This window comes from Cibotium barometz, chromosome 39, assembly GCF_041138505.1.
Source record: "Cibotium barometz isolate CiBa-2024 chromosome 39, ASM4113850v1, whole genome shotgun sequence".
NCBI lineage: Eukaryota > Viridiplantae > Streptophyta > Polypodiopsida > Cyatheales > Cibotiaceae > Cibotium > Cibotium barometz.
Window position 1 is genome coordinate 27,475,888 of NC_141084.1, and position 15,469 is coordinate 27,491,356.

A 15,469-nucleotide genomic window follows, 5' to 3' on the forward strand; every position below is an offset into this window, starting at 1 on the left:
CCGTTTGAACTCGTCCTCTGACGGGATGCGCCCTGTGAAGTATAAGTAAGCCCCGCACTCCATGGCTCGTTTGAACTCAAGGCAAATACAGTCCATGGGGAGCGAGACACACGCGGTGAAGACCTTCCTTGGGGTCGAGGGCGAGAGGTTATCAGCGAGGTTTGCCTTTGTGTTTCAAAGGGGTCGGATGCGACTGCATCCTGAAGGCTCTACATGACGGTGGCGTTCACTATTCCAAAGGACAAGGTGTCAGCATATGAACGAGAGTGTGGTGTAAAGTTCTAAGTGTCTTGGTTAAAAGAGGACAGCATCGGTACAAGCGCTGTAGCAAGATCTGACTCAATCAAACCTGCTGCATAATGCTGACAAGCCAGGTGTCCATCTTCTTACGCCAGTGCTAGTCCCGAGGTGACGTGGGCGTGCTTGCCATAAGGGGAGAATTTGATCCTGTTTGCCGGCATGCACCAACACTTACTGTGACTCAGATTGCTGAGCAGGGCGGGCGACGCGATGGCCGAGGCCTACGGTCGGGAGCCCTAGGGTTAGCAATGTATGTCGTATGATTCTTGAAGGTTTTCCTGCTCCAAGAATGCTCCACAACCGTTTCTTGAGTATATTGAATTTTGGATTGTAAATTTGAGCAAACATTTTTATCATATTATTCAAATGTAATTAACTAAATCTTGAAAATTTTGAGGTGGTGTTTTTCCTTACGTGAATATATAAACGCCCCCCTAAGGAAAAAGCCAAGGATCTTAGTCATCGCCAGGGTCGACAGGTTTGTCTCCTGCTAAGCAAGTGGATTCTCTCGTTTCTGCTTGAGCTGTAAGGTAGATGCGGGAGCTGAACAGAGCCGGGCGCGTACCTGCACGCACGCTCTTAGGACTCACCCCTTGCGCCATAATGTTATTTATTTTCTGCTCTGTGTATGTGCTAGTTTTTTTTTCTGATTTTATGTGTTTTATTCTCCCAGGCCCTCAGGATGAATAGCAGGTTGCAGCCAGACACTGGCTCAGAAAATCGGTGGAGCCAAGAAGCTCGACTACAAGCGCATAGCCCTTGTTTTTGTAAGAAAACACACACAAACACACGCACACACACACGCGCGCGCGCGCGCGCAAAAGACAGAGTTAGTACCTCTCATACGACCTAGATACTTATACGGATTGTTTTTACGGATACAGATCGGTTGCTTTTCTTGTTTTCAGTGTACGACCGTAGGTACAAATGCGGATCGTATTCTCTTAGACCTGCTTGAAGCCCTCTCATACGAGGCTTTTCTTTTTGTTCGCTGTATTTCTGCTGTGTAGCTCTACGGACTTGTGTATGCTGGACCATTTGGACACGTCCTTAACAAACTTATGGACCACATATTCGAACATAAACAAGATGCCCCCGCTATTGTAAAAGAAAGTAAGATTTTATTAAACCAAAAGTATTTTGTGTGTGTTTTTATATATTTCTAAAGGTGAGAGTGTATGTGTGAGTGTGTCAATATGTATGTATGCATGAACACATGGATGGATGGGTGGAAGAGAGAGAGAGAGAGAGAGAGAGAGAGAGAGAGAGAGAAATGATATATTAACGTCTCTAAGAGGCCATAATGGCCTATGAGACCAAAACTGAGAGTACATCTAAAGTTTGTGTCTCATCAAAGAGAACAACCAAATGAAACTGAAAAGTACAATAAACTGACTATCTTACAGTTATAAGAACTGTAAGTAAGACTCCTAGATGATACTGAGTAGAAAATACTGAAAAATGTCTATCAAGTAGATCCATGTATGCTGATCGGTTGAAGTGCTGCCCTCTCCTCAGATCAAATATCTCCGCCATGGGGCTGTCTAGAATGAAGAGATCATAGAAGCGAGGTAGGCGCCTCCGATGCCAAGCAATAATGGCTCTGATCTGGCAATGGTGAGGATGCCATGGTCGGGATCCTAGTGTGCCCTGATGGCCCGATGGAGGGAGGTTGTTAGAAGTCATCTCCTTTCTATACATATACACCAGGGCCTTTGTTGTGGGTGTGCTCGCCCTTATTAGGTGTTTTATCATTTTCCCCACTCTTCATATTTTTTTCCCATTTTTTCCATTTATCTTTGGCTTGGGTGAATGCCCAGGGTTGGCAGGAGGGCCCATGAGTTGGCCGACTGATGGTACTAGTCCACGACTCCACATGTGTGTGCTGGCCGATTGCTGACAGCTGGCCGACTGGCTGTGTTGGCTGGTCGTGGAAGATCAGGCCTGTCGGGCTGCCCTTCTGCAGGCCGATTGCATCATTGGGGCCATATAAAATGGCCCCACAACCCTTTGTCAGTTGTGTATCATTTCCGGGATTCTTTTGTATATATAGAGCAGAGTTACACGCCTCTACCTCTCTATCTCTTGTGCTGTTATTTTTCTGCATTGCGTTTTGCTCTTGTGTTTCCAGATCTGGTCATCATCTCCGCTGTATATTCTGACATGGTATTAGAGCCTAGGCTCTAGATAGTTCTTGGGATTTGTGTGAGCAAGAGGGGGACTGTTGTGTTGCTGATTGGTGGACTGTTCGGGACTGTTTGGGAAGAGGAGAAGCAAGAGGACGGTGGGCTAATTTGCTGGACAGCCACTTGCAGGTGTTAGTTCTTCTTTGTTCCCACCCACCCACCCTTTTCAAAGTACCTGAAGTAGATCCCCTCGTGTCCGGATCTCCTCCCCAAACCGAGTCACTCCAACCGTGGAGTCGGACTCCATCCAACAATCCCCCTCCTGTGTACAAGAGTCCATGATCCTTCGCATGCCGCAGAAACCACAGGAAACGCAATCCTGCCTCCCAAAGAGACATCTGCAACCAAGAGCTCAACTGCCTCATCAGGAAGCTCCCGTCCAATCCGGTGTCCATCAACCAGATCAATGAACCATACAGCTTCTGAATCACAGAGACATCACACTGCTCACAAGGATCAACACGTGTTACGGTGCACAAATAAGTCCTGGAAACCTGATGAAACCTATCAACCACCCCCTTTGAATCCGGAACCACAAAGCCTGGAGAAACCACCTCCTTCTGCAAGTAAGCACCTGTCACCTGCCTGGCTTTCCGAAAGGTCCCCGTGGAAAGAACATCCTCAACTACTGGAAGTTCTATGTCCCGAACACGACGAGACATCAGAGCATAAGTGACCTGTTCAGCTTCCTCTGACTCACGAACACAAGAACTACCAACATCAGTACTGGAAAGTTCCTGCCAACTGCTGCCATCTACTGGTAAGCTATCCACCACCTGGTCTCGGAAAGCTCGCACCTGCAGCGTATCCACACCTGAGTAGCTATTACCACACTGCCACTCATCACAATCTTGAGGACCTGGGAGAGAGAGTGCTGAAAGCCTGCAGACTCCATTCTTCACTCCACCTTCCCAAACCACTTGGCCTGTTGCTTTGTCCCGGAGAGCAACAAAATGCTCATCAAACTCCACCCGTACGCCAGTCTTGCAAACCTGATGCACTGACAACAGATGAAAACCAAGTGCCGGAACATACAACACCTGGGAGGAATGCTTCCCCCCTCTGCCATCGGGAACTATCTCCATCCTGCCCTCACTGTGAACTGGGATAGTGGACGTATCCCCAGTAAGAATATGACCAGAAAGCCTGCAGAGATCCTGTAAACCGGAACGGGAAGGAGTCATGTGCCTGGAAGCACCACTATCGAGAATCCACTCCCGAGTATTCGTTGCGGAGAGTCCTCCAATCTCCTCCTTGCCTGAAGAAAATGAAGCATCGGTGTCCATCACCTCCAGGTGCACAAAAGCCGGAGTCTTCATGATTGCTGAGGAGTCTTCACCCTTCTCGGTCTTCCGCTTGGGACACTGTCTCCATTAGTGGCCTTTCTCGCCACAATCATTACAGGTCCTCTCTGCCTTCAGTTTCTCGCGGTCAGCGTCGGACATCTTCTCAGAAGACTTCTCCGATGAAGCCTTCCCCTTGCCCGAGTTACGGCCTTTCGACCGTTGGCCAGTAAAGGCCTCCGAACCTCCACCCTGAGGAGGGTTCGTGAATCGTTCCTCCTGGTCCAGGACCATTGGCACAAGCTCCTCCCAAGTAATGGTGCTGAGCCTGCCACTGGTAATCAACGACGAGTAGAATGCTGAGTACGAAGAGGGCAAATGTGACAGCAACGTGATGGCCATGTCCTCTGACGATATCTCCTTCCCAGCCTGAAGAACTTCCTGCTGAAGAGCCTGCAGCTTGTTAATATGCTCCCGCATCGTCGACGACTTTGCAGGGCTCATAACCCGCATCTGTACTTCCAAGGAAATCCTCTTCATGGGCGATACCCTGTTGTAAAGTGAGGCCAAATGCTGCCATATACCTCTGGCCAGCGTCATATGCTTTACATGATTGATTACCTGCGGTGTGCAGTTGAGGAAAATAAACGAACGGACCCTGGCGATGACGCGATCCCACATCTGCGTCTGGGCCTCCCGGTCCTTTCGGGTTGACGGTAACTCCCCTTCCTCTACTTCCGGCCGTGGAACACCAACAACGATAAAATCGGCGAGATCGTAGGACTCCAGAACGGATTCCATCATCACCTTCCATATGCCGTAGTTGCTCCCGTCCAACTGACGGTCCACCGGGAACGTGGGGAGTGTCGGGATCTTCACATGTCTCTCCGCCATCTCATACAGATCTGCCATAGCGGGGATGTCCTCTGAAATGGGTGGGTGGGTGGGAACAAAGAAGAACTGATACCTGCAAGTGGCTGTCCAGCAAATCAGCCCGCCTTCCTCTTGCTTCTCCTCTTCTCGATCAGCCCAAAACAGTCCACCAATCAGCCACAAAACAGAAGTGCCTCAAGCAAAGTGTATTGGTTGAAGAAACTCATAGGTCTTCAGATGAAGGAAGGGGCGTCTATGACAGCCCATCTAAATGAGTTTAATGGTATTGTCAGCTAGGTCATTAATCAAAAATTGGCAATGGACGATGAGTTCAAAGCCACTTTTTTGTTATGCACTTTGCCAGAGAGTTGGGACACATTCAGGACAGCCACTAGCAATTCGCATGCTATGCTGTCATATGCAGATGTTGAGGGTGCTCTTCTTCAAGAAGAGATGAACAGGAAAAACAACTCTGTTGGAAAGTCCAATGCAATGAATGCACGTGGGAGATCCCAGCAAAGGGGAAAAAGCCAAGAAAGGGGAAGGAGCAAGTCTCGCTCCAAAAAGGATTTGGAATGCCATTATTGTGGCAAGAAGGGACACATTAAAAAGCAATGCTACAAATGGAAAAATGATCAAAAGGAAAAGGGGAAAGGCAAAGACAAAGAGAAAGATGAAGCCAAAGATGTAAAGCCAAAGGGCAAAAGTGGAGTCAAGATTGAAGAAATCAATGTGTCACATGCAGGTGGTAGTGAGGATGAGGTCCTATTTACGTCTTCACTTGATGCCCATTCACTTCTTACAGGTGGTCATGGTATGCACTCATGGATCATTGATTCAGGTGCCTCCTTTCATGTCACAGGTTGCAGAGACTTGTTTGTCAGGTATACTGCTGGCAATGAAGGAGTGGTTTATTTGGGTGATAACCATGCATGCAAGATTCTTGGCAGAGGTGATGTGAGGCTTGTGTTTTCAGATGGCTCATAGCTTATGCTCCATGATGTCAGGCATGTGCCTGAGATCAAGAAGAATCTGCTTTCTACTGGACAGCTTGATGATGCTGATTATGTTACCACATTTGGTCGTGGAAAGTGGAAAATTAGTAAGGGCTCACTGGTTGTTGCCAGAGGCTCTAAGGTGGACACTCTTTACTTTATGCATGCAGGTGTTTGTCACCATGCTAATGTAAATGCAACCGAGCTGCCGGAAATCTCGATGTGGCATAGCCGGTTGGGACACATGAGTGTCAAGGGAATGGAGCAATTGTCTCGTTTGGGTTACTTGCCTTCTCTAAAGTTTTCAAGTTTTCAGTTTTGTGAGCATTGTATATATGGTAGGCAACTACAGTGCCCCCACAAGAAAGCTCTTGGACAGAAAGATGCTCAGTTAGAGCTTGTGCATACAGATGTATGTGAGATGCCTCAGCTTTCTTTGGGAGGGGCAAAATATTTTGTGTCTTTTATAGATGGTGCCACACGTAAGGTGTGGGTCTATCCTCTTCGTTTGAAGAGTGATACATTCTCAGTGTTTCAGAAGTTTGTTGCTCATGTTGAGAATCAAACTGGCAAAACACTGAAGGCTTTGCGTTCCGACAATGGTGGAGAGTATATGTCCAAACAGTTTCAGGACTTTTGTGATGCTAAAGGCATCAAGAGGGAGCTCTCTACTCCTTATGATCCTCCACAAAACGGGACAGCAGAGAGGATGAACAGGACCATACAGGAGAAGGTCCGTTCTATGTTGTCACATGCTGCATTACCTCATGGTTTTTGGGCTGAAGCTGTTATGACAGCCGTTCATCTTATAAACAGGTCACCTAACACGAGGCTTGGTGGGAAAGTGCCAGAGGAAGTATGGACAGGGAAGCCTCCGTCATACAAGCACTTGAGAGTGTTTGGTTGCGTTGCGTACGTGCACATACGCAGGGAAATGCGCACCAAACTTGATCCTAAGTCTCACAAATGCATATTCCTAGGATATGTATTATGGTGACAGAGGTGAAATGGGGTATAGACTTTGGGATCCCGTGAATAGAAAGATTATACGTAGCAATGATGTCATTTTTGATGAAACATGCATGTATAAGGAGCCTGCAAGGCAACAGGAGCCTGGCAGAGTCATCTTTGATGATGATGGACATCATGGACAACAACAAAGGGCTGTAAATCAGCCATTACAGCAAGAAAACCAGCCCTTAAATGGTGCTGAAAATGGTCCAAATGGACAGCCAGAGATGGCAGAAGATATCCCTATGGATATACCACAGTTAGAGGAGATACCGGGCATGATATTTCAGCCTTATGGCATGGAACAGGAGCCACCAATGGGTGATATGCAGGCTGGACAGCAACCTGCAAATGATGGTCATTGGGTACGGAGGTCCACAAGACCCTCCAGAGCCCTTGACAGGTTTGTTCTAGGGGTTGACTACTTGATGCTCACTGACTGTGGGGAGCCCTCATGTTATAAGGAGGCTTTACAGAGGGCAGACAAGGCTCTTTGGGAGCGTGCCATGAAGTCAGAGATGGATTCTCTGCATAAAAATGGAACTTGGAAGTTGGTGCATTTGCCTGCAGGCAAGAAGGTTTTGCCATGCAAGTGGGTTTACAGGCTCAAAGTTGCACCAGATGCAAAGCCAAGATACAAAGCCAGGTTAGTGGCTAAGGGCTTCAAGCAGGAATATGGTGTGGACTTTGATGAGATCTCTCCAGTGGTCAAAATGACTACACTTAGAGCTGTGTTAGCTTTGGTTGCACATGATGATCTGGACTTGATTCAGATGGATGTGAAGACTGCTTTTCTTCACGGTGATCTCCATGAGGAGATATATATGCAGCAACCAGAGGGTTATGCAGTGAGTGGAAAGGAGAAGCTTGTATGCAAGCTGAAAAAGAGTCTTTATGGGCTCAAACAGGCACCAAGAGAATGGTATCATAAATTTGATACATTCATGAAATCTCAGAAATTGGAGAAGTGACATAGATCACTGCTTGTACACCAAGAAAGCTTTGGATGGCAGTCTATTGATCCTCATCTTGTATGTTGATGATATGTTGATTGCCGGGAAATCTCGTAAGGAGATGGATACCTTGAAGCAGAGGCTGCATCAAACCTTTGATATGAAGGATTTGGGTGATGCAAATCACATCTTGGGTATGCGGATACTTCGGGACAGAAATCAGCATGTGTTGTATTTGTCTCAGAAGGAATACATTGGCAAAGTTTTGCAGAGGTTCAATATGGACGGGGGGAAGAACACTAGTACTCCTTTGCCTCCATATGTGAAACTCAGTGCTATGGACAGCCCACAGTCAGATAGAGACAGGGCTGATATGGCCAAGATTCCGTATGCTTCAGCTTGTGGCAGTCTCATGTATGCCATGGTTGCTACTAGGCCGGACATTGCATTTGCAGTGGGAGTGGTTTCTAGATACATGGCCAACCCTGGCAAGAAGCATTGGGAAGCAGTGAAAGGTGTCATGAGATACCTGAAGGGCAAGGATGAGCTAGCTGGGGGAGGATGAGATTGCTTGACAATGGTTGAAATATCTCTCAAGATAGGGACAGATCTCACGTTATATTTCCTTGTGGGAGTTCCATTAGGACGAGAGTTGTCAGATGTGTGGACATGTGAATTATTTCAATTTTATTCCAATGGTTTACTCGTAGGGTGGACCATGACATGGGGTGGAGGTATAGTTGCACCAAGACTTAGTTGGGAAAGGATTGTTTACCCTGACTTGTCTTTAAAAGTCTGAAGTAAATTTTATATGGTGTGTATCCTAGCGGTGTGGGACGCTAGGATGTGCAGCATGTAGAGTTTTTGGGTGCGTGTATATTTTCTAAGCTTGATAAGTCCTATCCTTATGAGGGGTAGCTACCCTATGGAAGACAGTTACACAAGACTTGACAAGGAAATAGGAAGGGTAATTTGGATGGGGTTGCTAGGATTGGGTGGGTGAATTTTTTACCCAGTTTTGTGTTGACTTATATTATTCCTTGAGAGGGCTATGTCGGGCCGATGGGCATTTCATTCGGTATTGGTAATAGGTCCAGGCGAGGAGCTCCATTGATTTAGACCAGGACTCAGGGATCATCCCACCTGTTTGGGTGGAAGGTAGTCAGTACCACATTCGAAGTTGGTTGTTATTCCGGGATAATAGAGTATGTGTATTGGATTGTGCTGAGATTAGGGGAGAAATTTCTTATGTCACAACGCTTCTACAACAGGTCATTTGGAGATTCGTCGGACTTGTGTTTTTTTGAGTATCCTCAGTCCGATGGGCAAACGGAGAGGGTGGGATCAGGTTTTGGAGGTTATGCTTGCTCTAGGAGACCGTTTTATTGGGAGAGAGACATCCCTATGGTCGAGTTTACCTATGGTACTATTGAGCATTTGGTTCTGGCAATAGCTAAAATATGTTTGGTAGGAGTTGGGTTAAAAAAGCCTAGATTCCCTGAGACTTCAATAGGTTGAAGAAGACATGGTTGTGGTGCTTGACAGTTAGGAGTCTTTGAGAGTGAGGTATGATATCCCCTAGGTACAAGAATTAGCTAGCAGACAATTGTCTTAGCGATTTCGGGTTTTCAATTCCATGAGAAGTTGGAGGATTGAAGGATGGTTTATGTTCTTCAAAGACGTGAGAAGGTTTTGTTTTTTTAAATCTTGTTCCCATGGTCATATGTTGGAGGAACATTAACTTTAGTTGAGCTGGTTCCTTGATATGTGGTTATGTGGATTTGATAGACAGGTATAAACCCAATTTCGGAGACAGTTGATACAGGTAGCTCCAAGTGGGGAGGAATGTTATGTACCTAGCACTAACTTGGAATTAGGGACTAATCCAGAAGGGTTAGGGACATGGTTGTTTCTTGTACCAGTACGAACCAATTCGTACCGTACAGTTCGTATGGTACGGTACACAATATGTCTCTCCCTCCCTCCCCTTTTGAGAAATAGATCCCAAATGCTCAACAAAAATAGAAATCTTGCTCAAAAACTAAAGACGGAAGATCCCAAATACCTGCAATACTTTACAACTTTCGTGTCCACTCAGCATTCCATATGGGGTTGCTGAGAGACCCAAAAAATCTGGCAAGGTAGTGTACACTTGATTGGTAGGATGAGGAGAGAATCTTGCTACATCACTTGGAGATCCTTGGAGATCCATGGTATAGCTAGGCTAGACAGTCGGATCCTCAAGTTATGTACAAGGGAGAAGATTTGGACAGGGCCATTTTGATCTGCACAGGAGTCCCTAAACCTATCACCCTAGATGCACTACCTGTATCTGTGCAAGGATGGTCCCTTTTAGTCATAAACACTACACTGGGAGACCTTTGGCATCGCATTACCCATACAGGCTCTTTTTTCGGAGGCAATTGGGAGATCCAACTGGGAGAGACACATCTCCATGTTTTGGTTCCTCAAGCACTGTGGACTCCTCCCCCCACAACCTTCCCTCACGTTCAAGCTTGAAGTTCCATAGTTTGTAAGTGTTTTAAAAAAAACCGTATTTTATCGTACGGTATCCCAAAATTTTATATCGCACCAAAAATTTCCATATGGTACCGTATTTTCGTACCGTGACAACTATGGTTAAGGGAGCCCTAGGATTAGGAAAAGCAGGCAGATTCAGGTGGCCAGGGTTTAGATTTAGTAAAACCAAGGTTATTGGCTATTTGTGATTGGACTGTTATTTATAGCAGCAATAAGCACTATATAAGTGACTCTTGGGTTATTATTGATTCATTGTGGTCTAGACATGGACCAAGAGGCTTACTCCTGCCATGGACATGGCGGATCACGAGTAGTCTTGTTGAGGGCCTCTGGGGGCAAGCATTGGTGGTATGGGATGCTAGGGCTAGTTGGCATGGACTCGTGGGAGTGGAACCTTAGCCCCTGGCTTGGGGGAGGTTTGCAGACGCGAACCTATGGTTGGGTGGTGAGCTTGTGTGCACCCCTTTTATTTGGTTTCTCTAATCTTGTTTATGCATGTGTATTGATCCTTGGGAGGAGTCCCACGGTGGATGCAAAGTGAGAATTAAAAGACACATTGAGGTGGGGACAAGCCTAGTTCTTGTCCCAAAAATGTTATATGTTATACTCACTTAGCATGTCTATTGCACCATTTTGTGGTTTTGAATTATTTTCTTTTTAATGTTTTAATTAACTTTATCTCTAGGAGGCATACTATGCTTTATTTTACCATTTGATAGTTCTTGAAGAGTCACTTTTCCATTAAAGGTAGTTGCTTTTATGTGAGGGATTTTAGGACTGTACAAACAACATATTATTGCAGCAGAGGTTTGGGCACTTAAGAGGATTATGTGATGCTTAAGAGTTGTCACTTTTCTGAGAGCATGTGATACAGTGTACATGTGACTTGGCGCTAGTTTTCCTGGCTAGGTGGTGCTGAGAAATGGCTTTTGTTCAAATGGCTTTTGTTCCTATGTATCCTATGGGGGAGGGACCAACCCATCAGGTGTTAAATTGTTTTTTGAGTCCTTTGAATTTATAGGTGGTTTTCTATGTTCTGTTGTTCTGCCAGGTGGCCTTGGAGCAAGCATTTTCAGGACCGTGGCATCTTCACACACTGGTGGACACACAAACACGGGTACACACACACCTGACTTTGTCACAACCTTACAATTGCACATATTCCAACAGAGGTAGGAGTGAAACTTTGCTATGTATGTTTGTTGATGGGATGCCTCAAAGGAGGCTCCTTGGAGGAAACATCAAAGTGGGTGGCACCTTTTAAAGCTGTTGAGAGCGTACGACTGCATCATATGCAGCAGCAATCAGCCTTGCAATTAAAGTGACTTTGTCTGCTCCAAAAGTTCTCTTGCACGTCTGCCTCCTGCAGACTAAGTTTTTGAGCTTGTCTTTTTGCATATGTTCTGTGGTTCCTTTCTCATCTCTGCCTTACTCCTGTGGTTAGTGTTGCCTTAGGGTACTTTGAGGTTCAAGACTAACAGAGATTATTTGGTTTTGTAGTCTCAAGTTTTTCATGATGGATGAGTGAAAGCCTCGACCTTCGGGCTATCTGATGGATCCGAATGTTAAGCTCTAGCTGCTCCGTATTGCACTTTGTTGCCACTTCGGCTTTGAGTTTTTTGTCCACACTGAAACAGTCCATGAGACACTGTGGCCTTGCCCTTCTGCGTACTACGGAAACCATAGCTCTACTCCGAGCACAGCACCAGCTTTTTATGGAGCGTCTCCAACTCTTGGAGGCAACAGCAACAAAACCCACTTCTCCAATTACCCTTGACTTTGTCACCCTCTTCTTTCAGATGGAACAACAAAGACGAGAGGATGAAGCCAGACGGTGGGAAGAAAAAGCAGACAGACGGGACTATGAGGAAGCCCAACGCAGGATCGACGAAGACCAGCGTGAGGCTAAACTCGCCGCTTGGGAGCACCAATGAGAGCTCGATCGAGAGTGCATGCTACTCGAACACCAAAGGGAAAAGGAGGCCATACATCTGAAGTATCAGCACCTCTCTTCAGTTTCTCCGCTGATAGGTGCCACCAGCCAGAATCCTGCGACATAAACTACCGTCATCCGAACTCAACCGAATTTTAGTAAGTATGATGGTAAGTGTGATCATTTAGATGTTAATCAGTTTATTCATCAATTTATATCACATGCACTTTGCACGGTTGGTGACAAGATGGCTCATCATCATCAGTGCAACATTGTACATTATTAGTACCTTTTAGGATGATATTTGTTGTACATCGTGACCCCATTGTAATCCTCAGTCCAGGATAAGTTAGGCACGAGCTACGTAGGTCATTGTTAGTCTTTTGTTTCTCTACAGATATGGCCTATCATTGGATTCATTAACTATCTCTATATGCCTATTGAATTTCGTGTGTTGTTTCACGGACTTGCAGCAGCTTGCTGGTAAGGGGCTTTAAGGTTCCCTCTTCATTTCATCAGGGTTGCTGATAATTAAATTTCTTCTGTTTGGGTTGGCTTCACAACCATTGAGCTTGTCTGAGCCTGCCAATGTATTTAACGGCCTTCAAAGCCCGCCATACCCCTGGGCATGTTAGTTGCTGGCAGCTTGTCAGCTAATGGGTGTGGGCAGGCGGATATATGTTGTGAAGCCTCTCTTACATTCGCCAATGAGTTTGTGTGCATGCATTCGTTGTGTTCATTGATGTTTTGGACCCTTTTTATAACTAGAGATTTCTAAAGGCCTTGTCTGGTGTTTTTGTCAGTTATATCTTGCCACCTCAGCATTTCTCTCTTACTTTATGTTTTGCAAGTTGCCACACTTACATGCATCTTGAGCACTAATGACATGGGTAGGGACACCGTGAGTTTGGGAGCTGTGTGGTCCTACCCTATCTAATTAATGTTTTATGCAACTATTGATAAGAATTGGAGAAGAGGGAGATCTTTGGGACGATGGAAGGCGAGCACGTAAAAGGAAGAATCCCTAATGCGTTGGAGCATAGTCAGACTTCAGTATTATTTCCCAGCTTTGCCTTTGTTCCAACCTCCCATATAGCTTGCTTAATGTCCCTGAGTAGCTTCACTGTTTCTGCATCTGTCTTTGCTTGAGCTGTAGTCTTTTTGAGGCGTGTGCATCGTAGCTCAGCACACCCACACCCGCTTAATGGGTTCCTCAGCTTCCATGCGTCTGGCCAGTTTTGTCACGCTTGCATACCAGTAGCAAAGGTTTTGAATAAGACCCAACTTCCAAGGAAAAATGTCTTTTCTATGTGCTATGTATGCCAAATCAAGTTTTTATAGGGTCTGTTAATTGTGGAGGTGTTTTGAGAACTAAATGCTGACACTCCTTGCCGTCTGTTGATAGGGGGGGTTTTCTTGAGTTTGAAATCACGTTCTCTTGCTGTCAAGGCATCTTGATCTTTCTTCTTGAAGGTAATTATTCCTTCACACGGATGAACAGTTGGCATGATGACAAAAAGTTATTTTCATGATTGCCCATCTGTATGATTGGATCAGAATTCTATCTATCTATCTATCTATCTATCTATCTATATATATATATATATATATACATAGAGAGAGAGAGAGAGAGAGAGAGAGAGAGAGCGCTAATCTAAACTATATATAATGCTAATCAAAGAATTGGGGGAGGGGGGGGAGGAGAGAGAGAGAGAGAGGGGGGTGTCAACCCGGTCAGAGACAGGTGAGAGCCGTTGCATCAATGAAAACATGTAAGATCCCGCGTAAATCATAGGGGTGGTAATTTTTTAATTATAGTGAGTAATTTACACGAGATGGTAATGCATGTCATGGGCTATTTTTTTTTGGAAAACGAATTCTAATTATTTCAAACGGGTGATATTCTCCTTGCACAATTTCAGAAGCCATTGTAGGATGCCTTGACGTCAAATTATATAACCTTTTGGCGTTCAGATCACCTTTCCTTGGAACTTGTGCTGTCAAGGAAGACATTTCATTTGTAGTTGCCATGGCTTGTAAACAGCATTAGTCTCTCTCTCTCTCTCTCTCTCTCTCTCTCTCTCTCTCTCCGTCTCCAAATCCCCAATGAACAACTAATTATGTAGATTAAATCTTTGAACAATCGAATTGTAATAGAAAGTTACGAGTCTTCACTTTTTAATTAAAAAAATGCTGAATTCATCACCATGTAAATTTTTGTTCTTTAGACTTTTTTCCATATATATATATATATATATAAACTACTATCCCTTGTTGAAAGTAGTAGGTTTTTTTTTAATAAAGCTAAACCTTAGTGTATATTCCGTTTTCAATTCTTCTTCTTTATATTTCCAACATGTTTGCTCACACATAAATCACCACATGAAAATAATATAATTTCTAAATTAATATGAAGACACTCTTGTTATATAATCTTCTATATAAATTTTACTTGAGCTTAATTTCTTACTGTGTGTTTGCAATAATATACCTACTCATGCGTTAACTCTTGTGCCTAGCAAAACACCACCATTATAGCATACCGGTGGTTTGTAGTCTAATAATGCTATTAAGAGACAATGCACACACTCAAAGACCATCCTAGTTCATTTATATTAAAGTGCTTCTTGATCTAAACTCTCTAATTCTAAGGCATCGCTACACTTTAACACTCATCCTTCCTAAAAGCTCTTAGCCTATCCAATGTCCTTTGATCCAATTACAACTTGGCTCATGCATATGCAATATTTTAATCAAACAAAGTGTTTTTACATGGAAACTCTTGTAGTTGGTCAAGCAAGGTATTTGATTCAATGATTTGCACTATGTGTTGTGATCAGAGTAAAGGACATAAAAGCAGAACAAAGACCATAAAAGTACAAGTGTAGTTTGGAATTCTTGGAGCTCACATCTTGCATATGCTTAGATTCTTGTTGTGGTGGATAGATAAACATTAGAAAACCTCCATGAAAATTTGTACTTTGCATCAATGCCAAAGGATTTTTAAAATGTTTTGAGGTAGTTTTGGGGTTTTTTTCCCTACTAGTCTTAGGCCCAAGATCCTCTCATAGTTTTAGTTTTTCACTGTGTGCAGGTGCTATTTTATTTACCTGTAAGTGATGCCATTGGGGAAAGCACCTTGTGGTATTTTAAACCTAGGTTGCTTGGTTCTAGACAAACACCTTTACCACTTGGGCTATCACTTCATTGGTTGAGTTATTTTTGGGTTTCTCCTCTTATTTTTGATAACTCATTTAGGCCTTGATTATGACTTTAAAAAAAAGGCATACCTTGAATGCTATGAATTGTACTGTACATTGAGACTATGAATATAATTCAAATGGTAATTGATTCTAGTTTAGGCCTCTCTCTCTCTCTCTCTCTCTCTTGCATG

At 44.4% G+C, this 15,469-nt stretch overlaps 1 protein-coding gene across 1 annotated transcript; it reads left to right on the top strand.

The window, feature by feature from the left end:
* Positions 1 to 753: 753 nt before the first annotated feature.
* On the top strand, positions 754 to 11,613 carry LOC147615949 (uncharacterized). The gene is made up of 4 exons (XM_086778585.1): positions 754 to 778; positions 974 to 1,129; positions 1,311 to 1,413; positions 11,194 to 11,613. The coding sequence occupies exons 2-4, from the start codon at positions 983 to 985 to the stop codon at positions 11,316 to 11,318; spliced, it is 375 nt and encodes a 124-aa protein (XP_086634711.1). The 5' UTR covers positions 754 to 778; positions 974 to 982; the 3' UTR covers positions 11,319 to 11,613.
* The last annotated feature ends 3,856 nt before the right edge of the window (positions 11,614 to 15,469 follow it).

Coding starts and splice junctions, on each gene's coding strand:
- LOC147615949 (XM_086778585.1), top strand. CDS start 983: ATGAATAGCAGGTTGCAGCCAGACACTGGCTCAGAAAATCGGTGGAGC. Junction 1,130..1,310: donor GCGCGCGCGCAAAAGACAGA/GTTAGTACCTCT, acceptor TCTGCTGTGTAG/CTCTACGGACTTGTGTATGC. Junction 1,414..11,193: donor CCCCGCTATTGTAAAAGAAA/GTAAGATTTTAT, acceptor TTGTTCTGCCAG/GTGGCCTTGGAGCAAGCATT.